At 41.9% G+C, this 15,066-nt stretch overlaps 1 protein-coding gene across 1 annotated transcript; it reads right to left on the bottom strand.

Annotated features, from left to right (window-relative positions):
- Window positions 1-494: 494 nt before the first annotated feature.
- pibf1 (progesterone immunomodulatory binding factor 1) lies at window positions 495-14,871 on the bottom strand. The gene is made up of 18 exons (XM_020107571.2): window positions 14,249-14,871; window positions 14,061-14,161; window positions 13,298-13,496; window positions 13,054-13,173; window positions 12,780-12,913; window positions 12,603-12,711; window positions 12,376-12,495; window positions 12,203-12,264; window positions 11,889-12,014; window positions 11,316-11,414; window positions 7,573-7,738; window positions 7,149-7,299; window positions 6,854-6,944; window positions 6,347-6,449; window positions 4,008-4,138; window positions 2,688-2,772; window positions 884-1,063; window positions 495-655 (listed from the first exon to the last, which is right to left on the bottom strand). The coding sequence occupies exons 1-18, from the start codon at window positions 14,513-14,515 to the stop codon at window positions 602-604; spliced, it is 2,298 nt and encodes a 765-aa protein (XP_019963130.2). The 5' UTR covers window positions 14,516-14,871; the 3' UTR covers window positions 495-601.
- Window positions 14,872-15,066: the final 195 nt, after the last annotated feature.

Here is a 15,066-nt window from a genome sequence, read left to right on the forward strand (position 1 = left end):
TGACAAGCGCTGTTTGAGCAAATCCTAATGTATTGTTTGTATAACAAGATAATAAATTGTATTGTTGAGTATTATAATCTCACTTTAAAAAAAACTGATGGAAAGTGACAAACCAGCTTCCCAGCAGTCAGACCCCCGGCCATGTTTAATATGACACCAATAAGAACATGGTCTGAAATGATAAAGCTATGCCTGCTATGTCTATATTTAAAGCCAAAGGAGCCCCGGCTTGTGCAAATCAAAGGCTAATGTTCCTGCAATGCTGTTTGTCTGTGGCCACCAGTATCTGCAAAAACCTGGGAAAGATGAGGAAATAATGATAGACAGACCTAATAAAACTCACCACTGCCAAGAGAGAGGAATTTTTGGGCAGTCAGTTAGCGAGGAATGTGTACCCTGTGGAAGGTACTACCTCTGGTTCTGGACCAGTACGCGGAGAATTTATTATATGTAACCAAGGACGAGAACAACAAAACACTCAAACACCAGAAAAATAGGTTTCAGATTATTTCTTATATCTCAATGTAATTTACAAGTTTAAAATACAAACACCCTGATAAAACATAAAATTGCTAAAGCCCTGAGTGACAATTAATGAATTTCATTTGGGTTTCTGCTTCTGCTTTTGGTGCCAGCCAGGAACTTCTTTTTTCGTCTGCAAATGAAAGAAAGAAAGACGGAAAATAATGAGGAGCTGCTGCTCGGATTCAACTATTTACACGATCCAAGGATATAACAGATGATTGCACTGAAAACATCAAACCAAATGTCAGTTAAAGCTATTCCTCATTTCCTGTCAACCTTTGTTAACCCCTTCGTCTGTCCAGGCAGGTACGGGTGGTGCTGTGACTCATACAAGGGTGTTGCCGAGTGAGACACTTACAAACACAGTGGGTTTGGGTTTGTCTGGTGAATCTTCCTCCGTCGTCCTGTTAATTCGTTTAACCCGCTGTTTTCCCACAGCAGACGCCATGACACCAGTTTCACCGGTTTCCAACAGGTCCGGAGCGTCTCCCGGTCTGGACTGCATGCTGATCAGGACCTGCTTCATCACCGCTAACTCCTGGAGAATCACATGATTCATAAAAATAGGGAGGTGAAAACGAGTGTAAAATAATAAACAAGAATCTCTAAGAGAAACAAAAGAGGGTAGAGTCACAAAGAGGCCAGAAGTTTCCCCTTAATATTCCTAAAATGATGTCACAAGAATTTTATCAGGGACGAATTAAAAATGTATCAAATAAATCAAGATTAAATACTAAATTGCCCTCAACAAAGATCAACAAAGTCTTGGAAAATACTCACACACACAAAATACATCATAGAGTATGAAACCCATCATATCTGAACCCCTAAAAAGACAAGAATAATAAATCCCAAAGCCAATCATAAAATGTAGAGATAAGACACTAGCACCCACAGGGCGATAATCAGCAGCGATTATCAGCAGCAGCAGCGACCAACTACATAAAGTACATAAATCATTAAAAACATCTGCTTTACTGGCATTTATTAAAAACCTTCTGAGTTTACTGCAGTGTTCAGAACTATTCTAGAACCTGGTTGTTGTCTTTTCAGTCTCTTATGAGAGAGAATAAAATTATAAAGGCAGTTATCTTCAGGCTTTTCTTAATCACCTAAATGCAAACATATGTAATAATACCAAAATACCTCATATATAGATGATACTAGTACATTCTGAAGATTTTGTGAAGTATTTGCTTTAAAACGTATGACACCATTTATTTTTAATGCTGCTCTCTGGCGACATATTTGTCCGAAGCCACAGGCCAGTGCAGCTGATCTCCTGAAGACCAATTCCTGGGACAACTCGCACTGAGCTCAACAAGCCCAAGGGTCCGCAGGGGTGGCAGCAGGGCAGAGGGGAGGACTCTGGGCCATTTCACGGTTCTATTTATCACCCCTGAGGACATGAGCCCTGGCATGTCACACATGCACGAGCACACACACGCACCCTGGTGGCATCCCAAACAGCCAAGCAGAGGAACAGCTGTCTGTGACAGGGCACATACTTCATACAGCAAACGACTGGCTGCAGGAGGGGGGGGGGCCCACACACTCCCACGTGCATCACATACGAATACACGCAATCTTGAAGGAAACATTGCAACACTGTGCAATAACTCTAAAAGCCCTTTTATCTGAAGTGTAGGATAAAGAACTGCAATGATTGGACGGTCAACAGAAAATCAAGCAGTACTTGAGAACTGACTGTAATTTTTCAAACAAATATCAAACATTTAATGGCTCCAGTGTCTATATGTGAGAATTTGTTGCTTTTCCTTGTCTGAAATTACTTTGAAATATTATTAGGTTTTGTTCTGACAAAGGCAATAAACAATATTTCTTTAAGGCAGTTTGAGGACATTTCAAACCGATGTTTTAAAGTTTTAGACACAAGTTAGCTGGACAATAATCTTGAGTTGAAGCCACAAAAAAACATTACATTGCTAATTTGAAAAATGTGCTGTGACATGATGGTTTTGCAACCAAATCTGGATTTTTACGACAAGGTTTTGCTGGAAATACTTGATTTTCACCGTTGTCTAATGACCCAATAAAATGAGCTAGAATATGAGACACTGATTATAGGTGTTAGAGGTACCTCAGGGGAAAACTTCAAGCATTTCAACATAATAAACAGCTAACATCATCATCATGAGCACCTCTCGATGGTTGAGGAGTCTCTCCAGATCCGCGGCCATATTGTTTTTCACCTGCTGCAGAGCGGTCCGTTCTTTTCTCAGGGAACTGAGGTTACACCCAAAAACAGGCAGAGAGATCAGATCTTGAGTTAACAGAAATCCACATCACTGTACTCACTTTCAGGCATGGATATTATACTGCATTATTCTGGTTACTTCAAGTCATGTGAAGTTGGTCCTGTCAAACAGTTTATGTGATGATATGTCAAGACACAAAAAGTGTAATATGTTGTTTATAGAAGGTTCACGCTGTTGATTGGGATCTGTTTTCCTTTGAGTTAGTGTAGAGTCAACTAATATCAGATGTAAAGATGTGTTGTTGCCTCATTAGCGCAACTGTGAAGTAAGAATGGTTGAAGAGGGGAAAGTGAAAAAAATGCTGAACCCTTAAGCAGTCAGTCAAAAAGCTGGCCGACTGGTTTACTTGCACCGAGAGCATAAATCACTGGTTTAAAACCATCAATAGCTCAACAATAAATTTAACTTGAGTCATGTTTTTTAAAATAAGTAATAACTAAATAAGCAATTGCTTTTTCCAAGTTAGTGAGTCCGATAGCTTGTGAAATAAACTCAACAGGACTGTCCAAGAGTATTCTTTCCTGAGGCTGTGAAACATACAAGCAGGAGCTTGTAACAGCGGCGCTTTAAAGCAAACCATCTTGCAAATCTTGTAATAACAGCTCAGCAGCCTCACCACCTTTTTACTGAGATCTCTAAATGGGATTGGACTCTGCTGAGTCACTGACATTAGCCAGTTTCACTCGAGGAAATGTTGATTAATACTTGTAGTGCGACTCCTCTGGGAGCCGTGTTTTCTGCTGTTGAACAGAGCGCAGAGCGCAGCCACATCTCAGTCAGATGACGAGGTTTGAGAAGCTCGAGAGGATTATTAAAGATTTTTTTCTCTCGCTGTAACGATTGCCGCAGGTGAGCGGTCAGTGGTAGTGAGCAGCAAGAGAAAACCTGCAGACTGTCAGTTTGCATATTTCTCAGGTTAAAATACAGAGGGGGACTAGGGGGAGGGGCTCTGATGCGAAACTCTCCCTTATTGTACGTTTAAAAAACTGGTTGGTTTTCACGATGACAAAAAAAACAAAGTGTCCCCCAGGGATAGAAGACGACAAGAGAAAATGAAAAAGGAAATTTTCAAGGTCGGGGAGGGATGGCCTGCTGCCATGATGAGCAGATTATAAGATAAACTACAAAAACACAAGCATGACTATAAATTATATCAATCAAGTGTTGATTTTCTTTTGTAAAAGTGTGTTTCCGTGCATGTACCTGACGTCGTCCTCCAGTGAGGCGACACATTCCTTCAGTGAGCTGATCTGTGCATCCCTCTGCCGCACCGTCTCAATCAGGTAGCTGTAGGGCTGCTGCGTCTGCTGTAACAGTTGGTTGGCTGCCAACAGCTGAGGAACAACACACAGACGTGCATACTTAAGCCATTATAGGAACAAATACTTCACCTACACAGTCAGTGGCAACTTGAATCAGACTGTGTGCTGTTGTTTTTTTTAACTCAATAATGAATCTAAAACTCCACGCTGTACAACCTCATGAACCGTGGTGTCACAATGACAGCTCAACGCCATGTGTGTCCGCGTGAGTTTCACTTTGCTGAACAGGATTTGAACAATCACCTGTAAAAGCTGATGTTTGTGATAAAGGAATATTCCTCTCTATATATTATCATAAAATTGTGCAATTCTGTCAATATTTGTGACTTTTAAAGGAACTTTTTCTTCTGAGTGACTTCAGTAAATGTGACTTTTAATGAGGCAGTATCTAACCTGTATACTTTTTATTAAAAGCAATAGTGCACTTACATTACAGATGAATATATAATGTTAAAATGCAATTAAAAACAATACAATCTTATCATCTTTCTTGTAAATGTCACATAAAAGCACCCTTAAAGAGTTTTGATGATCCCACATAAGGACACACATTCTGTGCCTAATGCAATATTGCTCAGACATTATCATGCTTAAAACCTGTGGAACAATAGATAAAGTTAGGGTGTTACACATTAAACCACTTTTACAGCCTGTCCACAGTGAATAGAACTGGGCGAGAGGGTGAGGACAATAGTTAGTTAGTCAGGGAGTCTGTGTGGGTGGTTAAGTGGTTAACACCCTTGCTGTTTTCAGTGAATGGGAAGTATAATTTTTCACTCTTTGCTTTCATACTCGATGAATCATGAGGTATTCCACACGAGTACCAGTCACTCACACTCTGACAGTTGAATGGCTGGCTTATTTAGTCTCAGATCTGCCCAGCCTCTTTATTCGGTCTTGCAAAGTCTCTCCTCTCATTGAGATTCTAATAAAAAAGGCACAGGGAACACGTGAGTGCACTGGCTACTTGAGCTGTCCGTCTCACGATGTCAAACCTCACTGGATGGTTCCTTAACATCAGAGCACGAGTAGTAGAAACGTGACTTTGCGCACACAGTCCCACAGACAAAATACACACACCCAAAATTAAAGTCTTAGTGTTGAGAGAACACACACACACACACACACACACACACACACACACACACACACACACACACACACACACACACACACACACACACACACACACACGTGCCAAACGCAACAAAAGCCTCTGTGATTTGCGCAGTGAGCTGTTGGGAGAGTGAAGAGCGTGGCCGTCACGCTTTTTGGCTCTGTTCAGCATTTTGTCAACGAGTGTGGCAGGTACTGAAACTTCTCAGTATTCTCATGTAACGCCTTAAACAACCGGACACCATTTTCCTGACACCAGCTCAAAAGGTAGAAATTTGACTGGACCACTGTTAAACTTGGACATTTAAAATGTGTTCTGATGTTTTATGAGGGAGACAAGCTGAAAGTAAAAAAAAAAAGAAGAAACTAATTAAAGTGTGAAGTACGATTGTAGAAACTAGCACAAAGTCAATGCAAAAGTAGAAGTATTTGTCTTTTGTACCTGTGGAGGCCAATTAAAATCTAAATGAAAGAATAAAGAAATGCACTGTAAATAACTTTTATACTTTTGCGCTTACAATGACAATTCATTTTATTAATGCTCATACTGTGAAGTATCTGCAGTGATTGCTCTTCCTCTTCTTTATATTCCTCCCTTATATTTGCATATGCATTCATTATTTCAGTTATTGACTCATGCTGAACTTTGAACGTTAAATTATGATGTGTGCACAAGTCGTGACTTCTCCAACACACTCCTACAATTTGTAAATATCAATATAAATCTCTTTTTGTGTTAATTTTTTCTCCTATCAGACAGAAAATCTACCACAAATGAGGTTTGATGCAACAACTGAGTCTTTCTTGCACTTCATCATGTACTTCTATTGTCCTTCATCATGCATGTTCTACAGAAGTCATGCGATAGTGTGAGAAGGTAAATGGTGGATGATGGAGGAGCTAATGACCTTGGCTCTGCTACAATGAGTCAGATATGTCATTTGAGAGAGGTTAAAGCCAGGTGAAATAAATCATTATTTAATGGAAGTAATAATTGTGGTTTTATTTTTGTTTCTCATAAAAATATTTCTGATCCGATTGATGAAGACCGACAGGCAGGCCCATACCTGGATGTTGAATGTGTGTTTGTTTGCGTGTGTTTACCTCCTCAGATATCTGTCCTGACTGTGACTTGTGTTTATCCAGCTCCCTCCTCAGCGACGTGTTTTGCCTCTCCAGCTGCAGAACCCTGCGGGCCAGGTGAACGCTGCACGACAGCCACACAGACATAGTTATGGAAACTCCCAAAACATGCCACCACAAACAATGTGACAAACAAAGCCTACATGCTTCAAGTAAGAAATTATGAAAATAACCCTCTTCACTATCATGATTCAAAATGAAAGTATCACAAAAGAAAATGTGGGTGACAGTAACTGCACACTGCTTTCAAAACAAAGGCACAAAATACGTATTTTGCTCAACATTGGACAAACTGCAGAGGACTGTCAAGCTAAACTACAGATAGCCATAACAATAATAATAATAAAAAGGGAAATAAATTAATTAAATAAAAAGGCTTAGGGAAAGAAGCAGAGGAATGCAAGCTGATATAAATGATGGAAGAATGGATTTAATTTAAAAAGATTAAAAAGAAATCATGTCCTGTACCTCTGTTTTAGTCTCCTCTTGGCCGTCGTGGGAACGTTGGCTCCGTAGCCGTACGAGAACAAAACCCTCTCTGCCTCCTCTTCATTCTCAACTGACAACAGACAGAAACACAGCATCTATTTCCAGGATCATTATCCACACTGACAATTACTGATTTCCCTTCATTTAATCTAATACAGAGCCTTTATTTTATCATGCACATTCTCTTTGATGCCTCAGTCGTGCTCAGTGAATTTGAAAGGAATCACTGTCTGTCTGTTTTTGTCTACTGACAGAGCTGATGCTATGTTCATACTTTCAGCAGCCTGCATGGTCACTTGGTCCAACTCTTGCTCAAGGTTTTCGTACGTCTCCAGGCGAGAGGCCTGCTCGGCATTCTGAGCTTGCAGCTCTGCCGCCCGCTTCTCTGATGACGTCTGCAGCCTGTAAAACTCCTGAGTGAGGAGCTGAGGAACAGGAGGAGGGGAGATAGATGAAAGAGAGGAACAGCATTGATTTCTGTGGTCAGCGTAACAACAAAATGACCTCACTGAGGAATAATGTCAATGTAAATGTCACATTCTGCCATTGCAATAGATAGATGATGGAATAATATCAGACCTATTGTGTACTAAATATATCTTCTATTATTTTAAATTATGATTGAACTTATTAACAATGTGGCATAGGGGGACTATGATAGACTGGGAACTTGTCTTTTTGTTTTAAGTTTAGAGTACCTCCAGTTTCTTCTGCTGTTTCTCACACTCCACCTGGCACTGTGCCAGGGCCTTGGCCGTCTCCTCCTTGACCATCTGAGCGCGTTCGGCTTCGAAGGAGTGCAGCTTGGCCTGGTTAGACAGCTCCGCCACCCGGCTGTCAGTACCCAGCTGGAGCTGACGAAACCTGCGTGGACGGAGATGCACAGATGGACACACACACACCTCAGTACAGCTGAACATGAGTAGGTGTGTAAGTGAGATCATGTGTTTCGTTGCAGACGGAGATGTAGACATGTCGAGTTAATAAAGCGGCTGTATCTCATACAGACTGCAGCCTCGGCTCTGGGCTCCCGGCTGAGCTCAGACATGCGACCGGTGGTTTCGAAACAAATTTTACAATGTCAGATATACATAGAGATACAATTACATTTTTTGTATTATCATTTGCATAATAACGCGTTTCTTCTGGATATGGCACGGAAGTGATCATTTGACGTGTCTTGCGCAACGAACAACTCTTGATTTGATCTCTTCAGTGGCACCTAAAAGCTTGATAACTACAGCATAACATTAAGTCACCCAGGAGGAAAGCCAAGTCTTAAATCATGTGGTGACAGAAGAGTGTTTCTCAATGGCGCTTGCAGCAAAGTTTGGTCTTATTTGATGTTCCGTGATTCTAGCTGGCGGCTAGAGGATGGTGTTCCCACTTAAATGTGTGGTAATTACAGAAGAAGAAAGACAGGGACAGAACGTATTTGGCAGTTTCTGTTTCAAGATGATACGACTGTCAAAGCCTTGTCACATTATAGATGCGTGTGAGTGAACAAGCAAGCTCACAAACAACATAGCAACAGTTAGGAACACTTGAAAAAAATACTAATGAATCTAATAAACACAAATCAACAAACTGGAAAAAGATCACAGGATAATCAGGCAGGTGATCATTTTGATAAAAGATTCTCAAATCAAATCTTAAATTAAATATCATTGTGTTTTAGATTGCTCATCTAACAAAACTAATCAGAAAATGTTATTTCACATAATTTATAGACTAAATGTTCAATTGATTAATTGAAAAAAAAAGTCAATTGTGCTCAGAAAAAAATAAGAATCATTTTTCAGCTCTTTTCAAGCACGTACACACAGACTAGCCCTAGAGGTTAGCTGGATAATATTAATAACCCTCGATTACAGCTGACCTGATAGGATTTCATCATCCATAGAGCACAGGCCTGAGCTGTGTGCTCACAGTGACACACATGAACACATGGTGGACATGTTATGCCTCCTTTTATTAATGGCGGCTGCAGTCAAGATTCAAAGACGCAATGTGTTCCTTAGAAAATGACACTTAACTATCTCTCTCCTTCAAATGCCAATGGTAATGGGATTATTAACAGTTTACTCGTGGGTTCCCCTTGCAATTTTGTTTATGTCCCTTAGAGAGGTGAAAATCAAAAACTCCATACTTTGTTTAGGACGAGTTGATCACCGTAAGTGGCATTCTGAAAGAGACCGCCGAGATTCAAGCCGGCTCTCTACGCTACGATCATCTGACGCCATTTCAAGCTCGTCTGCCTCATTCTTTGCCCCAGAAATAGGGGCAATGCGTGGTGTTAGGTGTTAAGGGCTTGTGGCTAGCATCTGTTGTTGCTGGCTTGTGATGCGACGCAAAGAGGCAATGTGATCGCAGCAGCAAGAGGGAGATGGAGAGACAGAGAGAGTGCAAGGGAGAGTGAAGTGTGTGTGTGTGTGTGTGTGTGTGTGTGTGTGTGTGTGTGTGTGTGTGTGTATATGGAAAGACCAACAGCTGGTGGCTTGGATCTGGAGAAATGACTGGCATGTAGTAGTAACCCAGGACAAGAACACTACTGCTGTTCCGTGTGTGCATGTGTGTGTGTGTGTATACTCGTTTTTTGTTGCCTCTTTAGGACCTTTTCCTGTATTAACACTGACCTTGTCAGGACCAGTAGACCCATGGGGACCAAAGCTCAGTCCTAATGAGATAATACATCATTTCTGAGGTCCTGGTTTAGGTTAGTGGTAAGATGTAAACTGTGGTTAAGGTTAGGTTAGGGTTAGGCATGAATTTATCATGGTTAGGGATAGATGTCAATTCATTTATGACAGACATTAAAATGTATGTAGGCAGCAGCAGTAAAGTACAAAAACAGGCGACTGAAATATCTCCCCCATTTAGAAGAAAAAGTAGAAAAAGTAGAAAAGCGATGTGTGTGTGTGATATGTGTGTGGTGTGTGAGAGTGGAGAGAGAGAGAGAGAGAGAGAGAGAGAGAGAGAGAGAGAGAGAGAGAGAGAGAGAGAGAGAGAGAGAATTCGTAGCAGGACTCAGTTTTATCTGTTGCAATTTCCATGCAATATTTGAAACTTACTACAAGGCCACGACCCAGAGGCACCTTTCCAGGCTATACTGAGATGAGCAGTGTTGTCAGGAGCAGAAAGACAGTGACCAGCAACTTGAATACAAATGAGCACAAGTGAGCAGGAAGTGGGAAAAGACTAAAAAGCACTTTTAACGTTTAACTGAAAAGAATTTGAGCCGAGTTCACTGTCAATGCAAAAGCTTTGTTGGGAACTAAAGCGTCAAAAATAATTCATTGGAAATCATCAGGAACAGGAAGTCTGTCTTCAACATATGAATTGTCTTCAGTCCTACACAATGAGATCCTGTCTCCTATTTAGCATTCAGCTTGTGCTTGAAAGACTTGAGAAGCAGGCAGCCAAGCTAGCTACACCAGTTGGTACTAGTGAACTTCCACATGACCTCCTGACCCCCCAACCTCCTTAAAGTAAAATATGTACGACATGCAATATCTTTGGTACGAGATGGTAAAACACAGCCACAGAAGTCCTGCCGCACCCACAACCTGCCCTCATAACAGATTAGCACCGCCACTGGATCAATTTACACTGATTGTACATTTTTAATTGATTGGGGTTGATGACACTTCCAATGCGTGACAGACACAAACATTAAAAAACAAAACGAAAACAAATATCTCCTGGTGAAATAACGGGGCGCACACACACATAGATGTCAAGGGAGATTGTGGTGATAAGAGCTGATGACAGTGTCGGGGTGCTGTTAACAAGATCACATAATCTAATCAGCAGAGTTAATACGTCACTTCCTGCCTCTGTCGGTTCTCTGGATTTTACCTGGTCAGGTCTGAAAACGTCTTTAGTCACACTAGTTTTTCTAATGACAACCTCACACACAACCTGCTGACATTTGATGCTTGGCCAACAAAGACGCTGAATGAATTAATTCAAAATATGATGTGGTTAACTGCATCAAAAAATAACAAACACTGTTCCAATTGGCCCGAGTTTCCTTGACAGTTTAACTGTTGCCCTCAGGTGAACTTCGTTGAATGTCCTTGATTAACTTTAGCGCATTAACAAAGAGTAATCCATATTTAAAAGCAACAGTCATAGTGGGAGTGTTTAAATGCGACAAGACACTCAGGGCTGCTGAACATGGTGTTTCCTTACATAATGTATCTCCCACAGCACTGATGACACAATCCTTCTTGATTATTTATCTACTCTTGTATATTTATATATATATATTTGTACATCAACACTAAGAGCCTTCATCAAGAACAAGAACGATAAGGGGTATCTAGCCATGCACATTGAGCAGATGAGTTTGGTTTTATTTGTCCAGGTTTTCAGGTATGTCTCTGTCACTTTGTTTACTGCGTCTGTCTTTATGTGTGTGATGGATGACAAAACTCACTGTTCCAGCAGCTGATCATATCTGGACTGAGCGTCTCTCTCAGCTGCCACTGCTCTGTCTTTCTCCAGCACAGCGTTGTCCCTTGTCTCTCGCAGGTTCCTGGTAAAAATAAACACAGAGAGTTAAAAGATGCTTGAAAGCTCTAGAAATGATTCACCTTGTTCTATAACGTGTTAAGTAATAAAAAAGTCTTTGAAGCTTTGTCCCTGTTGTTTTGATGATACATATCTGTGGTGATCGCTCTTCCTCTTAAATATTTGCATGTGCATGAAACAATTCAGTTGACTTTCTGTTGCACCGGAGATGTTATCTTGACTAATTATGATGTCACTTCCCTATCACACTGCTACAGTTTGTAAAAACTGAGGGAAAATATCTTCATCTTTTCAACCTCGTGTAAAGTATGGACAACATCACGAGCTACACAATGAACATCGTGAAATAATTTCTGAAAATGTGTAAGCTCCTCTGGTTTAAATGGCACCCTTGATATTTTTCTCTTTTTTTAAACCAACAAACAGTTTGTTAAGAGTTAGATTTACCAGAATAATGAGAAAAAGAAGAAGAAGATACCTGTTTTCCCTCTCGTACATCTCCCTGGAGGTTCTCTGCAGGTTGTCGATCTCCTGACTCGTTTTCAGTCTGATGTTCTCCAACTCCTCTCTTAACTTGTTCTCATACTCTGACTTATAGTGGTCTCTGTGGTGGATAAAGGAGGAAAGAATAAAGATGAACAGAGGTATGGAAAGAAACGTCTGATAAAGCTGCTGGCAGATGAATTGATCACTGTTAAAATTACATGATATTTCTGGAACAGCTGTAGTTGTTTATATTGAAAAGTTTAAAATGCTGGTGATAGTGACCAGTGTAAAACTGCAGAGCCTTACCTGGATGCTACATATTTTTCATAGGTGTTCTCCCTGGCCTTCTTTGTGTCTTCTAATTGTACCTGGACAACAGAAGCAAGAAGAGAAGGAAGAAGTGAAAGCTGTTAGAGGAATCCTTCCTTCTACTGAATGGCTTTGATTTAATAAGCATCCTGATAATCTACAGTATGGACCTGCAGCCTCTCCAGGCGGTCCTCTTCATGTGCACATCGAACACTCAGCTCCATGTTCTGCCTGTGGAGGTACTCCTTGTCTTTCTGTAGGAGAGTCACTGACTGCTGCAATGTTGCCACCTGGAGGCCATGATGAGCAGAATGAAAAACAGAATGACCTGAAGAGACTACAATGAGTAAATTGAGAACAGATTATGAGTGTGTGTGTGTAGGTAAGTGTGAATCACCTCTTTGCTGAGTGTATCCCTTTCCCTGGTCACTGCAGTGTGACTCAAGTCCAGTGTCTCAAATGTTCTCTTTAACACTTTCAGTTCTGCTTCACAGTTGTCACGGTCTCTGTAGAGCACAGCAGAAAGTGTAAACATGCATTTGAACTTTACTGCAAATAAAACACACACACGCACCGTTTGATGTTTGGATAGTTTTCTCGGCGGTAGTCCCCTTCATGGATCATCTGTTTGGTATCGGCCAGTTCCAGGGTCAGTCTCTGGCTCCTCAACTCCAGCTCAGCACGTAGCCGCCGTTCCTCCTCATAGCTCTGCAGATACATACACAAAATTATGTAGAGGGTTCATTTTATTAGGTATAAGCTAGAACTTCTAAACATGTTAGCTCATGAGGAAGAATGAGAGACTGCAACACACAGGTGAAGTATAAGCTTTTGTATGTGTGCTGTACCTCCATCAAAGCCTTCATCTGAGTCCTGTGTGTCTCTGCCTCTTCAGTCAAACTGCCTTTCTTAACACTGAGCTCAGCCAGCTGAGTCCTCAGAGGAGTCACCACATCATAGAAACGCACCTAAACATGAATAAAAAGTCATCAAAGCTTCCACAGGGACTGCATCAGATCTTGTGTCTCTGGTATCCATCAGCGTGGCTCAACAGGGGGGCATCGAGATCAGGGAGAGCACCCTCATACTTACAGCGACGTATTCCTGAATGGACATTTTGTCCTCTGGGAGGTCACGGAGCTCCTGGTATCTGTCCTGAGAAATGTCTAGATCCCTGAGTGACCTCCGCAGCTCTCCAGCCTTTTCACACAGCTGTCGGTTGGTCTCCTCGAGCTGCTGCTGCCTGAGCAGGATGGCGTCCATCTCCTGCTTACGCAGAGTCTGCTGCTTCCTGGTGAGGACAGTTCATATTTGTGATTCATAGCAAACTAAGGAATAGAGAGGAGATGGGCTGATGTATGCTTTTCCATATGTTGTTAACACCTATTATAACTAATTGGATTTCAAAATCGAATCTATTTCCATATTATGCAATATTCTTTTGTGCAATTTCAACCTTTTCAAAACCTGCAAATAAAGAAATATCATGTTTTATATTCCCACATTTAACAGAGCTGCCATTAACCCTGACATGATAATAGATGACAAAAGAAAAACCACATCAAGCATGTGCAAGATGTGTGTTGAGCTCCTTTATTATCACATGTATTTATTTATTTGTCATGTGAAAGCACTGTGTAGCAGTTGTTAGCCTCACAGCAAGAAGTTTCATGGTGAAAATCAAAGTTTGAGTCTTTCTGTGTGGAGTTTGCCTGTTTGAGCAGCAAAGATAATGGATGGATGAATGTTTATCAAACAAAACAAGTACTTAAAGCTGTACGCTGCAGACAAATGACCTTTAATGTATGATATTTCATAGATTATACCACAGTGCATGAGAGTAAAACGTTCTGACCTGTTCTCCTCCTGAGCCAGCTTCAGCTGACTGTCCAGCCTCAGGGTCAACACTTGTTTCTGGTGCAGAGCATCATTCAGCCTCTCCTCCAGCTCCTCCACCTGAAACAGACATGCAGCGATCACAGCCAAAGACTCAGGTCCTATCCTCTGCAACACGGGTCCTCAGACTGTGCAGCGTCCCTCTACCTTGGACATGTGGTCGGCCTTCATGTTGTCTATGATGAGGCTCTTCTGAGAGAGCTCGATCCTCAGCAGCTGGACGTTGTGCAGCAGCTCCTTCCTCTCGATCAGCTGGCGGGTCACCTTCTGCGAGCCGCCCCGCTGCTCGTCGGACGAGGACACGTCCTCGGTGGTGGGCACCGTGGTCTCCAGGCTGATGTCCTCGGACTCCAGGTCCAGGGAGCTGGAGACGTTGGCGGCTGTCGGCTTCAGCTGATGCCTCTTGGGAGGCATCTCGTGAGGTGGAACGAATCGTCGAAGCTAACGCAGAGGCGAGTTTGTCGGTTTATCGCGGCGACAGATAAGAAAATAAATTCACAAACGTCGCGATGTGAGATGTTTTAACGTCAGTTTGCATCGAGAGGAGAAACGAAAACAAAGACCGAGCGACAATATGGCTGCCTCCTTCGTTTCGAACAGACATCACACTCACTCTAGCGTGAAGGAAATAAACCATATGCAGCCTCAGCCATTGTGACCGCTGCACCTCGGAGCTCACGAACGTCCACGGCGACTGTTTTGATTTTCAAGGGTCCCGCTCCGAGCCGCCTGATAACCGCCACCGGTTCAAGTGCGGTGGCTTTAACTCCAGCGCCCCCTGCGGCCGTTCACGTGCACGTCCACTCGTTCAATACACATTACACGGGACAGCCGTGCAGTACCTCCTCCCGAACACAGGGGCGCTATCAGATAAAGTACTTCTTATGGAACCGGCCAATCAGCCGCTGTTCTGTCTGTTTTCATTGAGCAAGAATTAGATGGTCAACCAAAACTCAGACACAGAT

The sequence above is a fragment of the Paralichthys olivaceus genome, chromosome 14 (genome assembly GCF_024713975.1).
Source record: "Paralichthys olivaceus isolate ysfri-2021 chromosome 14, ASM2471397v2, whole genome shotgun sequence".
In the NCBI taxonomy this organism is placed as follows: domain Eukaryota; kingdom Metazoa; phylum Chordata; class Actinopteri; order Pleuronectiformes; family Paralichthyidae; genus Paralichthys; species Paralichthys olivaceus.